Here is a 13899-nt window from a genome sequence, read left to right as displayed (position 1 = left end):
AGAACGTTTGACTGAGGACAAGTGAGCAAGAAGATGGATAAAGGCTCTGTGCATTAGTACTGACCACAAAAATCCCTAACTAAAGCGTGTCTCTAAGTAGACTAGAGGCAAAAAGAGCAACTCATGACCCTAGATTCTGTGGTCTTGAAAGAAGGGAGGATTCAGAAGTAAGGAGTTGGGCCATGGAAACCAAATTCAGGTCACAGAATATCTGCAGTAGTGATAGGAAACGGAAGAAGGGGAGAGGGAAACTGCTAAGAGTTCCAAGAAAAGGGCAAAGGACTTAAAAATACTTAAAACAATGCCATATTTACAAAGCCATACAGACTCTGTCACTCACTTTGGTGCAGATATAAGATCAATGTGACTCGAGGCTGCCTAAGCCAAAGTGAGTGAGGCAAAGACTGAAATCTGAGTGACCAGAGGCTGTCTGCCAGATGAAGAGAGGGTAAAGGCAGCCCTAGGCAGACCATTTACCTTAGGGTTGGTGGAGGGAGCTATGCACGCATGCACGCATGCACGCACGCACGCACAGGGGCCTAAATGTAACACAGCCTTATGCCCTCTCCCAAGGGGACCTGGAAAAAAACAAACCAACCAACCAAGCCAGTAAAGAACAGAATATGCAAATATACTGGTACTGCTCCTCCCTCACAGGAGGACTCTTTGTCCCCAGAATGCTTTTCAGGGAAACACCAGAGAAATCCTCATCAATTTCATCAGCTAGAAGCTGCCTTTAAGCCAGCAGGACAGAAGCTGGTGGAGTTATTAATGGCTTTTCCAGTTGTTGAATTCTGTGCATCTCTGATTAACTCTCAGAGGGGTATTTGGGAAGGAGAGGGAGGAAAAATAAGATTTTCTTATACTAGATTTTATATGGAAAAAAACACCCTTCAAACAATAAGGCACCCAAAACAAATGTTAAATACAAGAAAATGCATCTCTGGAACAAGGGAGAGACACACAGCAGCAACTCTTGCTAAATGCCTGGGATTAATTGCCTCAAAGAGAGGCCGTAATTTAAAGGAATGAAAAACACACCTAGAGACTGCTGTCTGAAGTCCTGACCAGACAGTCAGGTTGTCATTACTCCTCATGACAAACAGCTCTGCCTCAGGTCTTTATAAATGAAGCTCTTGCAGCAAAAAGCTCAAAAGGCCATTGTCCTCTTGACAATACACAGTTGACTCTGCTGAAAATTAGACTATTAAAAAAATAAGTGTTTCCCTTTGCTCTTCTGTTTTTACTCAATCTCCAGACAATAGAAGGCCTAGCTGGTATTCCTCTCCCTGGATGGCACAAGTCCTTTCCTTAACCCTAGTACTCATAGTAAGAAACCGAGGCCCCTGTCTTTACTGTCAAGGATCATGCACACGTGTAAGGGCTTAGATTTCTGGGAGGAAGGGAGAGGGCCCTCAGGTGTCATTCACAGGGGATACATAGGAGCACAAACTTTTGGAACCGTGGAGCCTTAACTTTCCCTAAAGGAGCAGTAATATAACAGATAATTACTGTTTACAAATTCCTCTCCACTTTTAGTCTAATTTCTAGCCTAATTTCATCTGCATATACTCCATATTCCTATTGGACATTTTATGTTAAAAAAAAAAATCTCTAAGTGGTTATGTCTTACTCCCCCTACCTCCTGAGCCGCTTAATTCTTTCATTCTGTGTTTTCCCATACTATACCCAAGGACGATCCACATATATTCCGTTTTCTTTCTCTTCTAGTATTCCCCATAATAAATATTCATATGTATTTTACTGGCCCAGAAAGAATGCTAATTCAGAAGTTACCAAGCAATAGGCTCAAAACCTTCAGGTAAGAACTAGAATTCAGGTAGGCATATATTTAGAAATAGGTTGGGGCTCTTCTGGTGCCAGATATCCTGTTCCTAATCCTCAGGAAGGCTCTCCCCTTTTCTGAGACTTTTCATTATTCTGCCTCTGCTGAACAGGAGGGAAGTTCATCTAAGGTAGTCAGCTCCCACAAAGATCTGAGTGCTTCAGGGTTAAACTGCAGAGATTATCCCCTCTGATTTTACAGATCAGACGCTGAGGCCTAGGGTGGATAAGGGACTTGCCCAAAATCAAAGGACAAATTTTGACTCAGCCAAAACCAGAACCCAGGGCCATCCTCTAGTCAAGAGTTGTCAAGCTATAGGGACAGTGGTCACTGACAAGTGATCCCAGTTCCCACCTGCTCCCACAGCTGCTCTAGGAGTCACTTACTCTTTTACCTACTTAGTTCAAAACTGGCTCAAGTAGGAATCAAAAAGGACTCGGGCAATATTTTGTTTGGGAAGCAGGAAGTCAGACAGCTGAGCTATTGCAGCTAATTTCTCAGGAACGTCCACAAATGTTCAGGCCCCATTCTTAGAAAACACCAGGCCTCATACACACCCAACATGTAAGGTCCAGTCCTCAATTGTTCTCTCCTGTATTTCATCCACTGTTTCCTAACTGGTTTTCCTAAACCAGGCTGTACAGTTGCCACTTTAGGTCACCCTAGCCAATGCTGTCAGAAGTAGCCGCCTCAAACAGGTCTTCAGTAATGGCTGCCCCCAGATAAAAATAAAGTCCAAACTTCTTGGTCAAGCATTCCAGGCCCTCAGTTCAGGCCTTTTCCATCTTCTTTTTCGTATTACAAATACTCTATAACTCTAGCCACAGATTTATTCAGGGTCCTTTGAATAAACCCTGTAAATCTTCTGTCTCTGGGCTTTTGCTTAGCTAGTCCCTTTGAATCTCCTAGAATCTCCTTCCCTACCCTCATCCTCCACATCAATTCATCAAAGTCCTACATAGTCTGTCCACCCAGCTGAAACGCTGGGAGCCTCCTCACATCTCCCCAAATACCCTCTTCCCTTCATAGAATGCTGCTCTGTATTTTAGTGTTACCTTATTATAGTCTGTCTAATAAGTTACTATGTAAAAATCTGCTCATGTTATTTCATTGCCTAAAACTCTTCAATGACTTCCTTTTACCTAAAGGATAAAGTTCACCTCCTTTGTAAGATACACAAGACTCTCCAAAGATGTGGTGTTACCCTAACTCTTGGGGCTCATCTCTTGCCACATAACTTGGACTTTAGAATCTAGACAAACTTATCAACAAGGGAATTCTGAAATATTTCATGTTTCTATGACTGTACATTTATTTGCCTTTCTCCCAAGAATATCTAGAAGTGACAGTCCTATTTTAAGACATATAACTTTCTCTTTTATAAACCCAACTTGTAAAAAAAAACAATCAACCACTATGAAAATCAAGTAAGTGAAATTATTTAAAACTCTCTGGTAAAAAGAAAGAGAACAGTTTCTCATCTCGTCCCACTGTAGGAACTACTTCTATTCCTCTATGCCTGATTCCTGACTGTTCTAGCAAGTTCCAATCTATAAAGAGAAAAACTTTAAAGTGTGTTTCCTTAGAATTTCTCTTGTATTTCTAGTATCAAAGAGTCTATGGTTTGTAAGTTAAAGGAAGGAACAAAGGCAACTCCTCTTCAAAATGAAGTAGACAGAACACTCTCTAAAGATTTACCCTTCCCTTTCTTGGCTACAGTTACGTATCTGTTATTAGTAGTCACCAACTCCCACAGGAGTCCTGGAAATTCTGGGCACAGAAAAGAGGGCAGGACCAGGTACTACCAAGGACACGTAGCTTCACTCTATTGGAATTTCTAGCCACGAGAACTTAAAGTATATGAATCTCACAAAGTTGCTAGGATTTCACCTTTACACAGATGATAATATTAATATTATTTGGTTTTTAATGTATTTTCTTTGCCATAGCTCAATTAAATTTCAGTTATAGCAAAAGGACAGGCAAAGAATATTAAATTCTGAACTAAAGGCAAGCAACTTCTCTTATGCCAACCCAATCAGATGGCAGAGTTGAGTGACAGCCTTCAGAACTCTCAGCTACATCACATATCAAAAAGACCTTTAACAACTTCCTTGCCAGAAGATGTCTGGGGACAGGGACCATAAAAGGAGAAGCTCTTTCTGCATTAGGCTGTATATGTGTATGTGGTACTGCCAGAACAATTCATGCCAAACTAAGGAACTAGAATCCATTTCTGGCACCTAGAAATGATTGTCATACCGCGAAACATTTTTGCTTATTTGGTCACAATACACATTTCTGGGTAAAAATTCAAATACAACCCGATAAATTAGAAGAATGAAGAGAACAAATGTAATAGACCTAAAGTGACTTCATCGTAAGGCTGAAGGACTAGAATCCTCACTGTGATGTTCTTCCAAAGGAAGCCCAGTGTCACAACGGTAAATGAAGACTTGCTCTCTTCTGTCCTGGCAACAATTTTAAGAAGTGAATATAATTCCCCTGCAGCTGGTATGTATGGTGTCGATATTTGTGACTGATCCAATCTGAAGCTTCTAGTTCTGTCATTGGCTCAGGGTATTCTTTGCCTTAGAAGGTAAAGCAGTTACAAAAAGACACAAGAAGGGCAAGAATAAGCTGGGGATGATTCTGGGATTCTAATTACGTTTAGAATAAGAGATAACGTGAGGAAGGAGCTGAGGATAACAGAAACAATAGACATATGCCACTTCTTATGCAGGCCTTAACAATTAGTAGGACAGGGCACTTCACCACAGTGCTTCATAAAAGCCACCCTCTTTCCAAAGTGATGGTGAAAATTAAAATGGCAATTTTCCTTATGCTTATTTGCTTTCTACATTGTAGCAGGTGGTCTGGGCTCAAAAGCAGGCAGACAGCAATGTCAGGGGCAGCCACACCTTTAGTCTGCTTGTGAATATCTTTATGCAAAGACAGATGCTGAAGGCTTCAGGACAGACCTTCTGACAGCAGGTTTCTGGATGTCCTGCTTGTGCATTTTGATAAACACAGGGACCCTGCAGTCTCAATCCTGGCTGCAGACAGAGATGAATGGCAGAAGAAGATGCCTGCCTGGGTAGATGGTCATTAATCCAGACCACAAAAGAATCCTAGCCTATTCTAGAATAGAATATTAAATCCTAGAAAATTTAACCTGATGCTGACCAACATTCAAAGCTATCCTCCATATAGATAAATCTAGAGTGTTCTTCCACAGCAAATTCAGGGAGCAAGAGCTCAAATGTGGTTCTACATCATTTATAGGGTTTTTATTTACTTATTTTTATTTTTTTAAGATTTTATTTATTTATTAATAGAGAGAGAGAGCGCGCATGCGAGAGAGAGAGCGCGGCAGAGACATAGGCAGAGGGAGAAGCAGGCTCCATACAAGGAGCCCCACAAGGGACTCGATCCTGGGTCTCCAGGATCAGGCCCTGGGCTGAAGGTGGCACTAAATCACTGAGCCACTGGGGCTGCCCTGTTTACTTATTTTTAAAGATCTATTTATTTGAGAGAGAGAGAGAGAGAGCATGCTGTGGGGGAGGTATGGGGGGGGGTTGAGGGAGGAGAATCTCAAGTAGACTCCCAGCTGAGCACAGAGCCTGAGGCAGGGCTCCATCTCCTGAGATCATGACCTGAGCCAAAATCAAGAGTCAGATGCTGAGGTGCCTGGGTGGTTCAGTCAGTTAAGCATCTGGCTTCAGCTCAGGTCATCTCAGTATCCTGGGATTGAGTCCTGCATCAGGCTCTCTGCTTGTGGGGAGGCTGCTTCTCCCCCTCCTCCCCACTCATGCTCTATCTCACTATCTCATTCTCTTTCTTTCTCTCTCAAATAATTAAATAAAATCTTTTTTTTCTTTTTTTGAAGAGTCAGATGCTTAACCAACTGAGCCATCCAGGCACCCCCAATTTTAAGGTTTTAAATCTACAGGACAAAAAAGTGAGACACTAAGTATGTTTGTTCCTGTTCTCAAATCTCAGACATGTCCAATCTTAGTTGTCTCTGTATCCTCATTAAAAAAATACTACAATGGAGTAAATATCTCATTGGGTTATTGTAAGGACTGAACAAGATTTTAAAATATATATATAAAGTATATTAATATATTTATACATACTACAAATGTTTTATATGTTATAAATTAGTATACACATGAAAAATATTATTATAGCTGATATTTTTCATTCAGATGGATGATGGGAAAGAACCAAAAAAAGATGGGATCTGGGGGCTCTGCACACCTGGTTGCGATAAGGTAGAGAATGGCAAAATGACCCCTAGTTTAGTAAATGGGAAGAGCTGAAGATGTCAAAGTGGGATGGCAAAGGCAGGAGGAGCACGGTGCACTGTGAAGGTGAGGATACCAGTAGAACAGTCTCTCTTAATGGCACGCTAAATGTTAGGAGAGTTCAGGCCCTATCTAACTTACCTGCTTCTCTGTACTTGAAAGAACTGTAAATTATGACTATACAAGCTTCTGACTTTCCTTCTAGTTATCAAAGCTAAGGAAAAGGACTGGGGCAGAGAAATTAAAATGGGCTGGTACATTCCCTCATTTCTCACTCACTCCCTCCTCAGAGAACCTAGAAATTAAAAGGAGCAACCAGAAACAATGCTCAGTTTACAACAGCAGGGAGGAGGGCAGGGAAAGAGACAGGAAAAAAACGAACAGACAGATAGTAACTCAGCACCAACCAGCGAGCAACTTCCTTCACTAGGAGACCCCGACTACTAACACTGAAGTGACTAATCCATAGCTATTAAAAAAAGATTACAATCTGCATCAGCCCAAAAAGAAGGGCAAACACCCTGTGAGAGACTTTTGGAGAGGCATGAGAGAAATCAGCCTCATTCCTAACCAGGGAACAACAGAAGACCCCCAGGGAGTAACAATGGTAAGTCAGCACAGGAAAGGTGAAGAAGGCAATGCAAATTCAGGTCGTGCTGAAGCCATGAGGGAGGTGAGAGCACAGGTGGGCTGTGGGGAGCACAAAGAGGAGGCAGTCTGACACAGGAAAATCGAGGGGGAAGGAAGGGGAGAGGGAGGAGGTGGTAGCAGAAGAAAGAGAAGGTAAGATGAGAACAGAACATTTTAAACTAACCCAGAACTCCATTGTGAAGGACAAGTCACGAGGCAAGATACAGCTCAAAGGCATCAGCCCCACGTTTCACCACTGCAAAGAGATAACACAGCCTTCCAAACCCGCATGGAGGGAGGCTATGCAATTTGCACTGACTCCCAGATCTCCCTTGGATTACTGAGGCTTTTCAGCGGTACTAAGTCCCAGGCTTTTCAGTGGTACTAAGTCCCCCATGTACTTGAAACTGCTTCTCTGAATAGACCCCGGTGCTGGAAAAATCATCGTAACCCACAGGGGAATATATTTCACTACTGGTGTCTGTCCAGCTAAGAGAGTGGTGACTCTGCCCTCATGGCCATTATAGGCATCCACCATCCCCTAGAATGGACTGAAGGGAGAATGACATGTGCTGGGAGCCAGAGGGCAGCCAATGAGAGAGGACCGGCACCCCTGCTTCCCAGGCCACCACAGCTGCTTCAGGGAATCCCTGCATTTCTTTCACATTTACATCCTCCCCACACAAATGAACTGTCCGTTCAGTCTGCCTTCTGCTTCCAAATACACAATTGCTAGTGTGTTTAAGAATCGTATCAGGAAGGCAAATTGGTATAAAGCTTGTTTCCACCTTCTTAGCCATCTTTGGCAGAGAGATTTCTCCAAAGCATCTTAAAGCTCTTTTGCAAGGTGGCTCTTGGGGAACTATCCATTCAGCTCACGGAAGAGGAAGGTAGACAGGAGGCAAGAACTCTTAACATCTCAGACCTGACCAGGCTATGTCTAGATGGAGCAGGGGGAAAAAAGGAAAATGACTGACAAGCTGTCCTATTCTAATACAAAAGGAGGAAAAAATAATATTTAACCACCTCCTTCCCTTCCTCCCTCCCTCTCTCTCTCTCCCTCTCTCATTCGTTTTGCATGTTTGAGAATATCAAAATATAGGAATCAAAACAAGAGCCAAATGTCCAATTTGATGCAAGCCAGGAAAGCTTTCAGAATGGAAAGAAACACAATGAACTGCTAGAAAGGTCAGGAGCAACAGGTCAGAGAGTTCAAACACAGCAGTAAGACGGAGGTGTTTGACCCTATGCGTGGGGCTGACCCTGCTCCTTTAGCTCACCCCTGCCCTTTAATCAAACCACTCAACAACACCAGAAGAGCAAGGAATTACCTCTTAAGCCACCACATTAACTTGACAGGCAATTCTCAAAGGATCTTTATTGGAGAGATGGGGAGAAGGAGAAAGTTTAGGCAATGGTGTAGGACCTCAAAGAATTCATGTGATTCAAGGGTACTAAGAGGAACTGTCTTCAGGGAAATCGGAGTATTCTTATGATGTCTAATCTTGCTACCTACTCTGCTTCAGAGAAAAAATACCAACAGTCCTGTCTCCCTGATGTTATGAAGAAAGATCACAAGAAGCACTTCCACAGCCACTGTTCACGCAAAGGGGAAATAAAAGTGCTGCCTATGGAGCAGCAGTCATCTTCTCCAGCCTGGCCTGGGGCCAACGGGCTGTCTCCCCACAGGCTCTGGTGAATCAGCAGCACAACTGCCAGAAGGGGGTGGGGGTGGGGGTAGGGGGATGGGGTAGGGCTGTGCATCTTAACCCCCTTTCCCTCAACCCATCCTATTACTCATAAATAGTAACTTAGGGGGTTGGAGCAAAAATGTCAACCACTGCTGCTTGGACAGTGGTCAACTTGGAGGCACACACAGCTCGGAAGGACAGGGAAGAAAGCAAGCTGAGGAGGTACTTACTCAAAGTCCTCAAACTCCAAGTCGGTTCCCTCTACTGATGGGCCCTGGTTGTCTGAGGAAGAGGAGGTGGAAGAACGGAGACGGTTCTGCTGATAGCGCATGGAGCGCTGGCGAATACTGTCTCTCCGTGAGAGATACTGGATCATCCTCTGGGCGTAGTATGCAGCAGGAGATAATCTGAGAGAGACAGAGATGGACAAACACAAACTAGCACTAATGTGGGGAATACTTTGGAAGACAGTAAATCCAGCTCTCCCATGGCATCTCCCTGCTGAGGCGAACTCCGGAGACATGAAAAATAAAGGGCGTTTAACTCACCAGGAGGTCTGTACTGCACAATACGTTTATCAGACTACCACCAGTGTTTCTGTTCGGAGAGAAGGCAAAGAGGCTGTTTCATCAGTCATCATCTGCTCAACAGCTGCCCCCTCCCAAGGGGATAACACTGGACCTCCCTTTTTTGTTTCTTAAGGGACCCTCCATAGCTTCTCAGGGTACCCTTCACACAGATTCACACTCTTCTTCAATCATTCATACTCAAAATATAATAAAAAGGGACCACAGCAATCATCTATAGGCCAACCTTTCTTTCATTTTATAGAGAACAGAGGCCAGGAGAGGGCAAACCAGACATGACTAAAGAAGGTACCATCTTCACCAGGATATCCTCCTTCTCCAACAAATCCACACAGCTCCAGATTTGTCCTCACTCCCTAAAATGAGCTCTTGGAACCTCTCAGCTCTATGGATTATTCATAGGTATTTGTAACAGAAAATATTCAGCATCGAGAAAGAGTAAAATATATGCAGGAAAACAAAACCTAAAAGGGAAAAAAAGATTTTCTATTTCTTACAATAGAGCATCAGAGGCTACATGGGCACTAAGCAATGTACAAGACAACAATTATTCTTCTTTCTTCTCCCTTACCATGGCTACTCTCAGTGGATAATTAGTCTAGACCTCTATTCTTCCAGCTGGGGCTTAGTGTCTTCATACTCCATGAAAACATCTAGTGTCTCATACAATTCACCACATCCCCTTCTTTCTCAAGTTTTTCCTCCATCTTTCACAACACTGCTACATAATAAGAAAGAGAAGAATAATAGAAAAACGTTTTACATGATCATATTAAGTGAATTCCTAAGAAATTTCCAGACTTAAAACTTGCCTGAGGCACACACTTTAACTCAACAATTCCACTAGGAATTTTATCATACAGAAAAACACAAGGATACAAAGATATATATATATATATCTGTATATGTTGTTAGCATTAGTGAAAAACTGGGAAATGTCCCAAATGCCCAGCAACAGATTAAATAAACTATATATGTACAAAGAAACACTATGTTGCTATTAAAAAGAGTAAGTCATCCCTATAAACACACAAGAAAAACTCTCAAACAAAAATTTAAGTGGGAGAAAAACTGAAGAATGGTATGCATATGCTAATACATATATAAACATATATATTTCTGCAATTAGAACAAAAAACTAAAAGGAAACACAATAATCCTGTTGAGGATTCCTGAGAATCCTAACTTCTATATAACGTCTGAATACAAAAGGGAAAAAGCATATAAATATACATTTTTTAATGGAAATCTGGAAAAACTGATTGAGAATGGAAATAGTAGTTATATCCAGTGATTGGAAAAGCATTTACAAAATCTTGCTGCCTGACCTTTCATTACCCCTGGATAGTTTCTGGGAAAATCCTCAGTAAATCTACTGACTCAGGCCAAAGAGATTCTGCAGTCATTTACTATACGAACTAAGACTACCTCTGAAATGCCAGTCATCAGAGGTGGTATCCTTCTGGCCAATCATCAAATGGAATTCCTAAGCAGGTCAAATGACAATCTTTGGAATTCAAAAGTCCTTGTTATAGAATAATATACTGTGTCTGGCATTCCTGAATCCAAATTATACAGCAGGCGGGCATGGGATAAACAAATGCCTTGGCCAAGATGATCGGAGTACAGGGCTATTTCTTAAAAGTCTCAATGTGTGGAGCTTCCATTATCCATTTGGCTCCCTGTTGCCATGCATTTTGCAAGGATGAATCAAGAATCCTAAATTTTCAAGAGACAAAAGTCAGCAGTTTTGAGTTATTCCTAAATCACTAAATACACAGAAATCTTTTAGAAGTCAACCATTGATGGTTAAATTCTCAAGTCAATCAGACTAGAAAAGAATATAAAAAACATTTCAAGAGCAGAATGAAGATTCTTTTTTTGGAACTGATTCTGAAAAGTGACCATAAGTACACTCATTCCTCAGTTGATAGCCCACGCTAACTAATGGGAAAATTATATTATTGGTGAGAGAAGTAGGAAGAATGTTGATGCAGACAATAATAAAGACTGCCCTTTTATGTAAGGGCACAATTTCAGCACTAGGTAATCCCAACTGTTTAATTTCACCATAGGATAGGAATTCCCTAAGCTACAAAACTATGCATCAATGGTAATGAAAAAAGGATTCCTGCACAATTATTAAACATAAGTACATCCCGGCCTCATCTTTTTAGGTATCCACAGGGAAGCTAAGGTTCTGAATGCTGAAAGGTCCCACAAAGACTCTGACCTAATAAGTATCGTACAGGGTGAAATCTAAGAGGAAAAAGAAATTAAACAGCCAGTAATGAGGTAGCAACCAGTCTCCTACTAAAGAGCTGGATAATCACCAAACTCTAAGGTGTCCCAAGTAAAAATTTTAAATGTTTAAATAAATCCACAAGTTTTCTTCAAGGAAGAATATGTTCTCCTCCAAAGAAAACGTATTCTGTGTTCAGAGGGGAAATATAAAAATAGCAACACCACAAAGTATGACACTTTCTATGATAAAGAAATCTGAGTAGGAGTAAATAAAAGATTTATTACATGAAAGGAGGACAAATAATGGTCTTAAAGAATCACTGTTAAACTCTGTCAGGTTAAAAATTCTGGGGATGAGATTCCTATTGCTGTCCTAAAAGAAACTCTTTAATATTAAGCAAAAAATTTCCTATCTCAGTGTTTCAGAGTAATCTGATTGATGCATAAAATCTCCCTCTGTTATTTAGGGCTTACTACTTTCAATGTGATCAGGGACTAACATAAACTTCCTTGGTTCGGTCATCATCATCTCAGCTGCTTCCCCATTCCCCTGATCCTTGGATTTACCATTTGTAGGGCATGGAAAAGGAAGTAAGAGTACCCTCTTAAGGAATCTTTCCATTAGTCTCTCAGAAAGAATGTTCAACATCATGACATAACTGTGGCCAACAACAAAATCACTCAATATCCCTAGAATCAACTTTGTCTATGGGTCTTTCCAGACTTGAAATTCTTAACCTAAAGCAAAGCTCATTTAGCTCTATCTAACCCAATCTGTTAACTTGCCTACCTCACCATTACAAATTGCTCTTTCTTTTGGTAAAGCCTCACAATATGCTCTGGTATTGCTTAAATAATGTGAAGGTTATCCCCTATTTAGGTCATTGACAGAATCAGCAAGTCTGGCTGTGACAACACCAAAGACTCACTATAATAAATGACATACATCAACTCAACACCCAACGCTGGTCCTCAGTCACCAGTATGAGGTAATGGTGGGCCGGCCTTGAACTCATCTAAGTGTTTTTTTTTAATCTCTCTGAGAACTCTTCAAATATCTTCTAATCGGTGTGAGGTAAACACTTTAATAAAAGATTGACTTGTTTTAGTTACCCTTTTGTCAGTCATCTCTTCCTTTAGGTTGCATAAAAAAATTGAACATCTGAATGAACTTGACTTCTGCCTTTTAACAGTCTAAATTCTCTCTCAAATGAGAGTGAGTAGAATTTCTTGTTAGTTGGATAGTTTTAATTTGTAAGTAATTTCCCTACTAATAAAAACTTGTTTCCCTTTTGGTTGTCCATCTGAATGGCAACAGCCTCCTGATCAGCAAAAAGGAATATCCTGTGACTCTGTCAGTGGCTTCCTCAGGTCCCTCCTCTAAGTGCCCCACTTATAGAAATGAGCCCCAAGAGACAGGAGCTCAGTCACAACCCTCTGCCACCAGAGGTTCTGTTCACTTACCTGCAACATTTCCCAATCACCTGAATCACCTGTCTCAAAACTGTAACTGAAGAGTAAAGAGCACCAGGACCAGAGAGGCACAGAGGGGCTTCCAACAGCTTGGCAACCCAAGGGCAGCCCCTCCCCCCCACCTAGTGCCATTTCTCACTTTGGCCTTACCTCGCTGGGTCTGGGTAAATTGGGTGCTCTCTGGATCCTGCTCCATCATAACGGGATAATGAAATGAGGGAAGACTCCAGCAGCCTCCTAGCAGAGATTAAAAAAATGGCAATAATCCCTGTCAATTACCAACTCAGAGGTCATTCATAAGGAAAAATAGGGGGAGAGATAAAATAACATCCCCCTTTGCAGCTAGCTAACACTTGCTTTCTGGGATCACACCCTTCCTACAAACTAAGTACCTAGAGACATAAATAAATGAGCTACAAAGCTCCCACACTGGACACGACCACTGTATTTGCTGAATACTACTCTTCTGTGAGAAATGAACAAGTGCTTGAGAGACATGATCTTATTTCTATCTGCAGTATCTCTAGCAGACAAATAGGAGGTTGGGATCAACACAGGAGGGGAAAATTAGGCATACCCACAGATATTCACGTAGTGCCAACATTTATCTTGGTGTTTGGTTTCTCCATGGTATCCTAATCCACATCCCCTTATCTTCTACTCATTCTGCTCTGCCCACACCCTTTTTGTGAGGAGTACACCTCAGCCTTCCTTAACAACTGACAAAAATCTTTAATTATATAATCTAGCCCAATCACAAGTTCAACTGATCACATGTCAATACACCCACATTTTATTGAGCACTTTTTCAGGGCCAGGCAAATACTAAGCACTTCATATATATTTCCTTATTTAAACCTCACCACAACGAAAGGTAGGCATTACTATCCAAACATGAGAACACTGGGCCTAAAAGTTAAGTATATAGCATGTGCACAGGACTATTAAGTTATAGCACCAGGACTCCAGAGAAGGTCAACTTCAAAATGTTTCAAACCACAATGCTATACTGTAGGACCTTCCAGGCTCCCGATAGGTAAAAAGTGCCTATGCTTCCACCGTGAGTTCAGGCTAGAATGTGGGCTTGGTATTGCTGGCTCTTCCTGTTTTTTAAGGGA

The 13899-nt window shown here is 41.6% G+C and overlaps 1 protein-coding gene across 1 annotated transcript in view; it reads right to left on the bottom strand.

Annotated features, from left to right (window-relative positions):
- AMBRA1 (autophagy and beclin 1 regulator 1) overlaps positions 1–13899 on the bottom strand; it is a 170132-nt gene that overhangs the window by 94244 nt on the left and 61989 nt on the right. Inside the window, 2 exon segments of the mRNA XM_025452015.3 lie at positions 8708–8884; positions 12932–13018. Of these exon segments, the coding sequence (XP_025307800.2) occupies positions 8708–8884; positions 12932–13018 (264 nt within the window).

Source organism: Canis lupus, chromosome 18, assembly GCF_003254725.2.
Source record: "Canis lupus dingo isolate Sandy chromosome 18, ASM325472v2, whole genome shotgun sequence".
NCBI classification, from domain to species: domain Eukaryota; kingdom Metazoa; phylum Chordata; class Mammalia; order Carnivora; family Canidae; genus Canis; species Canis lupus.
The sequence above is the reverse complement of the archived record's forward strand: the minus strand, read 5'-3'. Positions and strand labels throughout refer to the sequence as shown.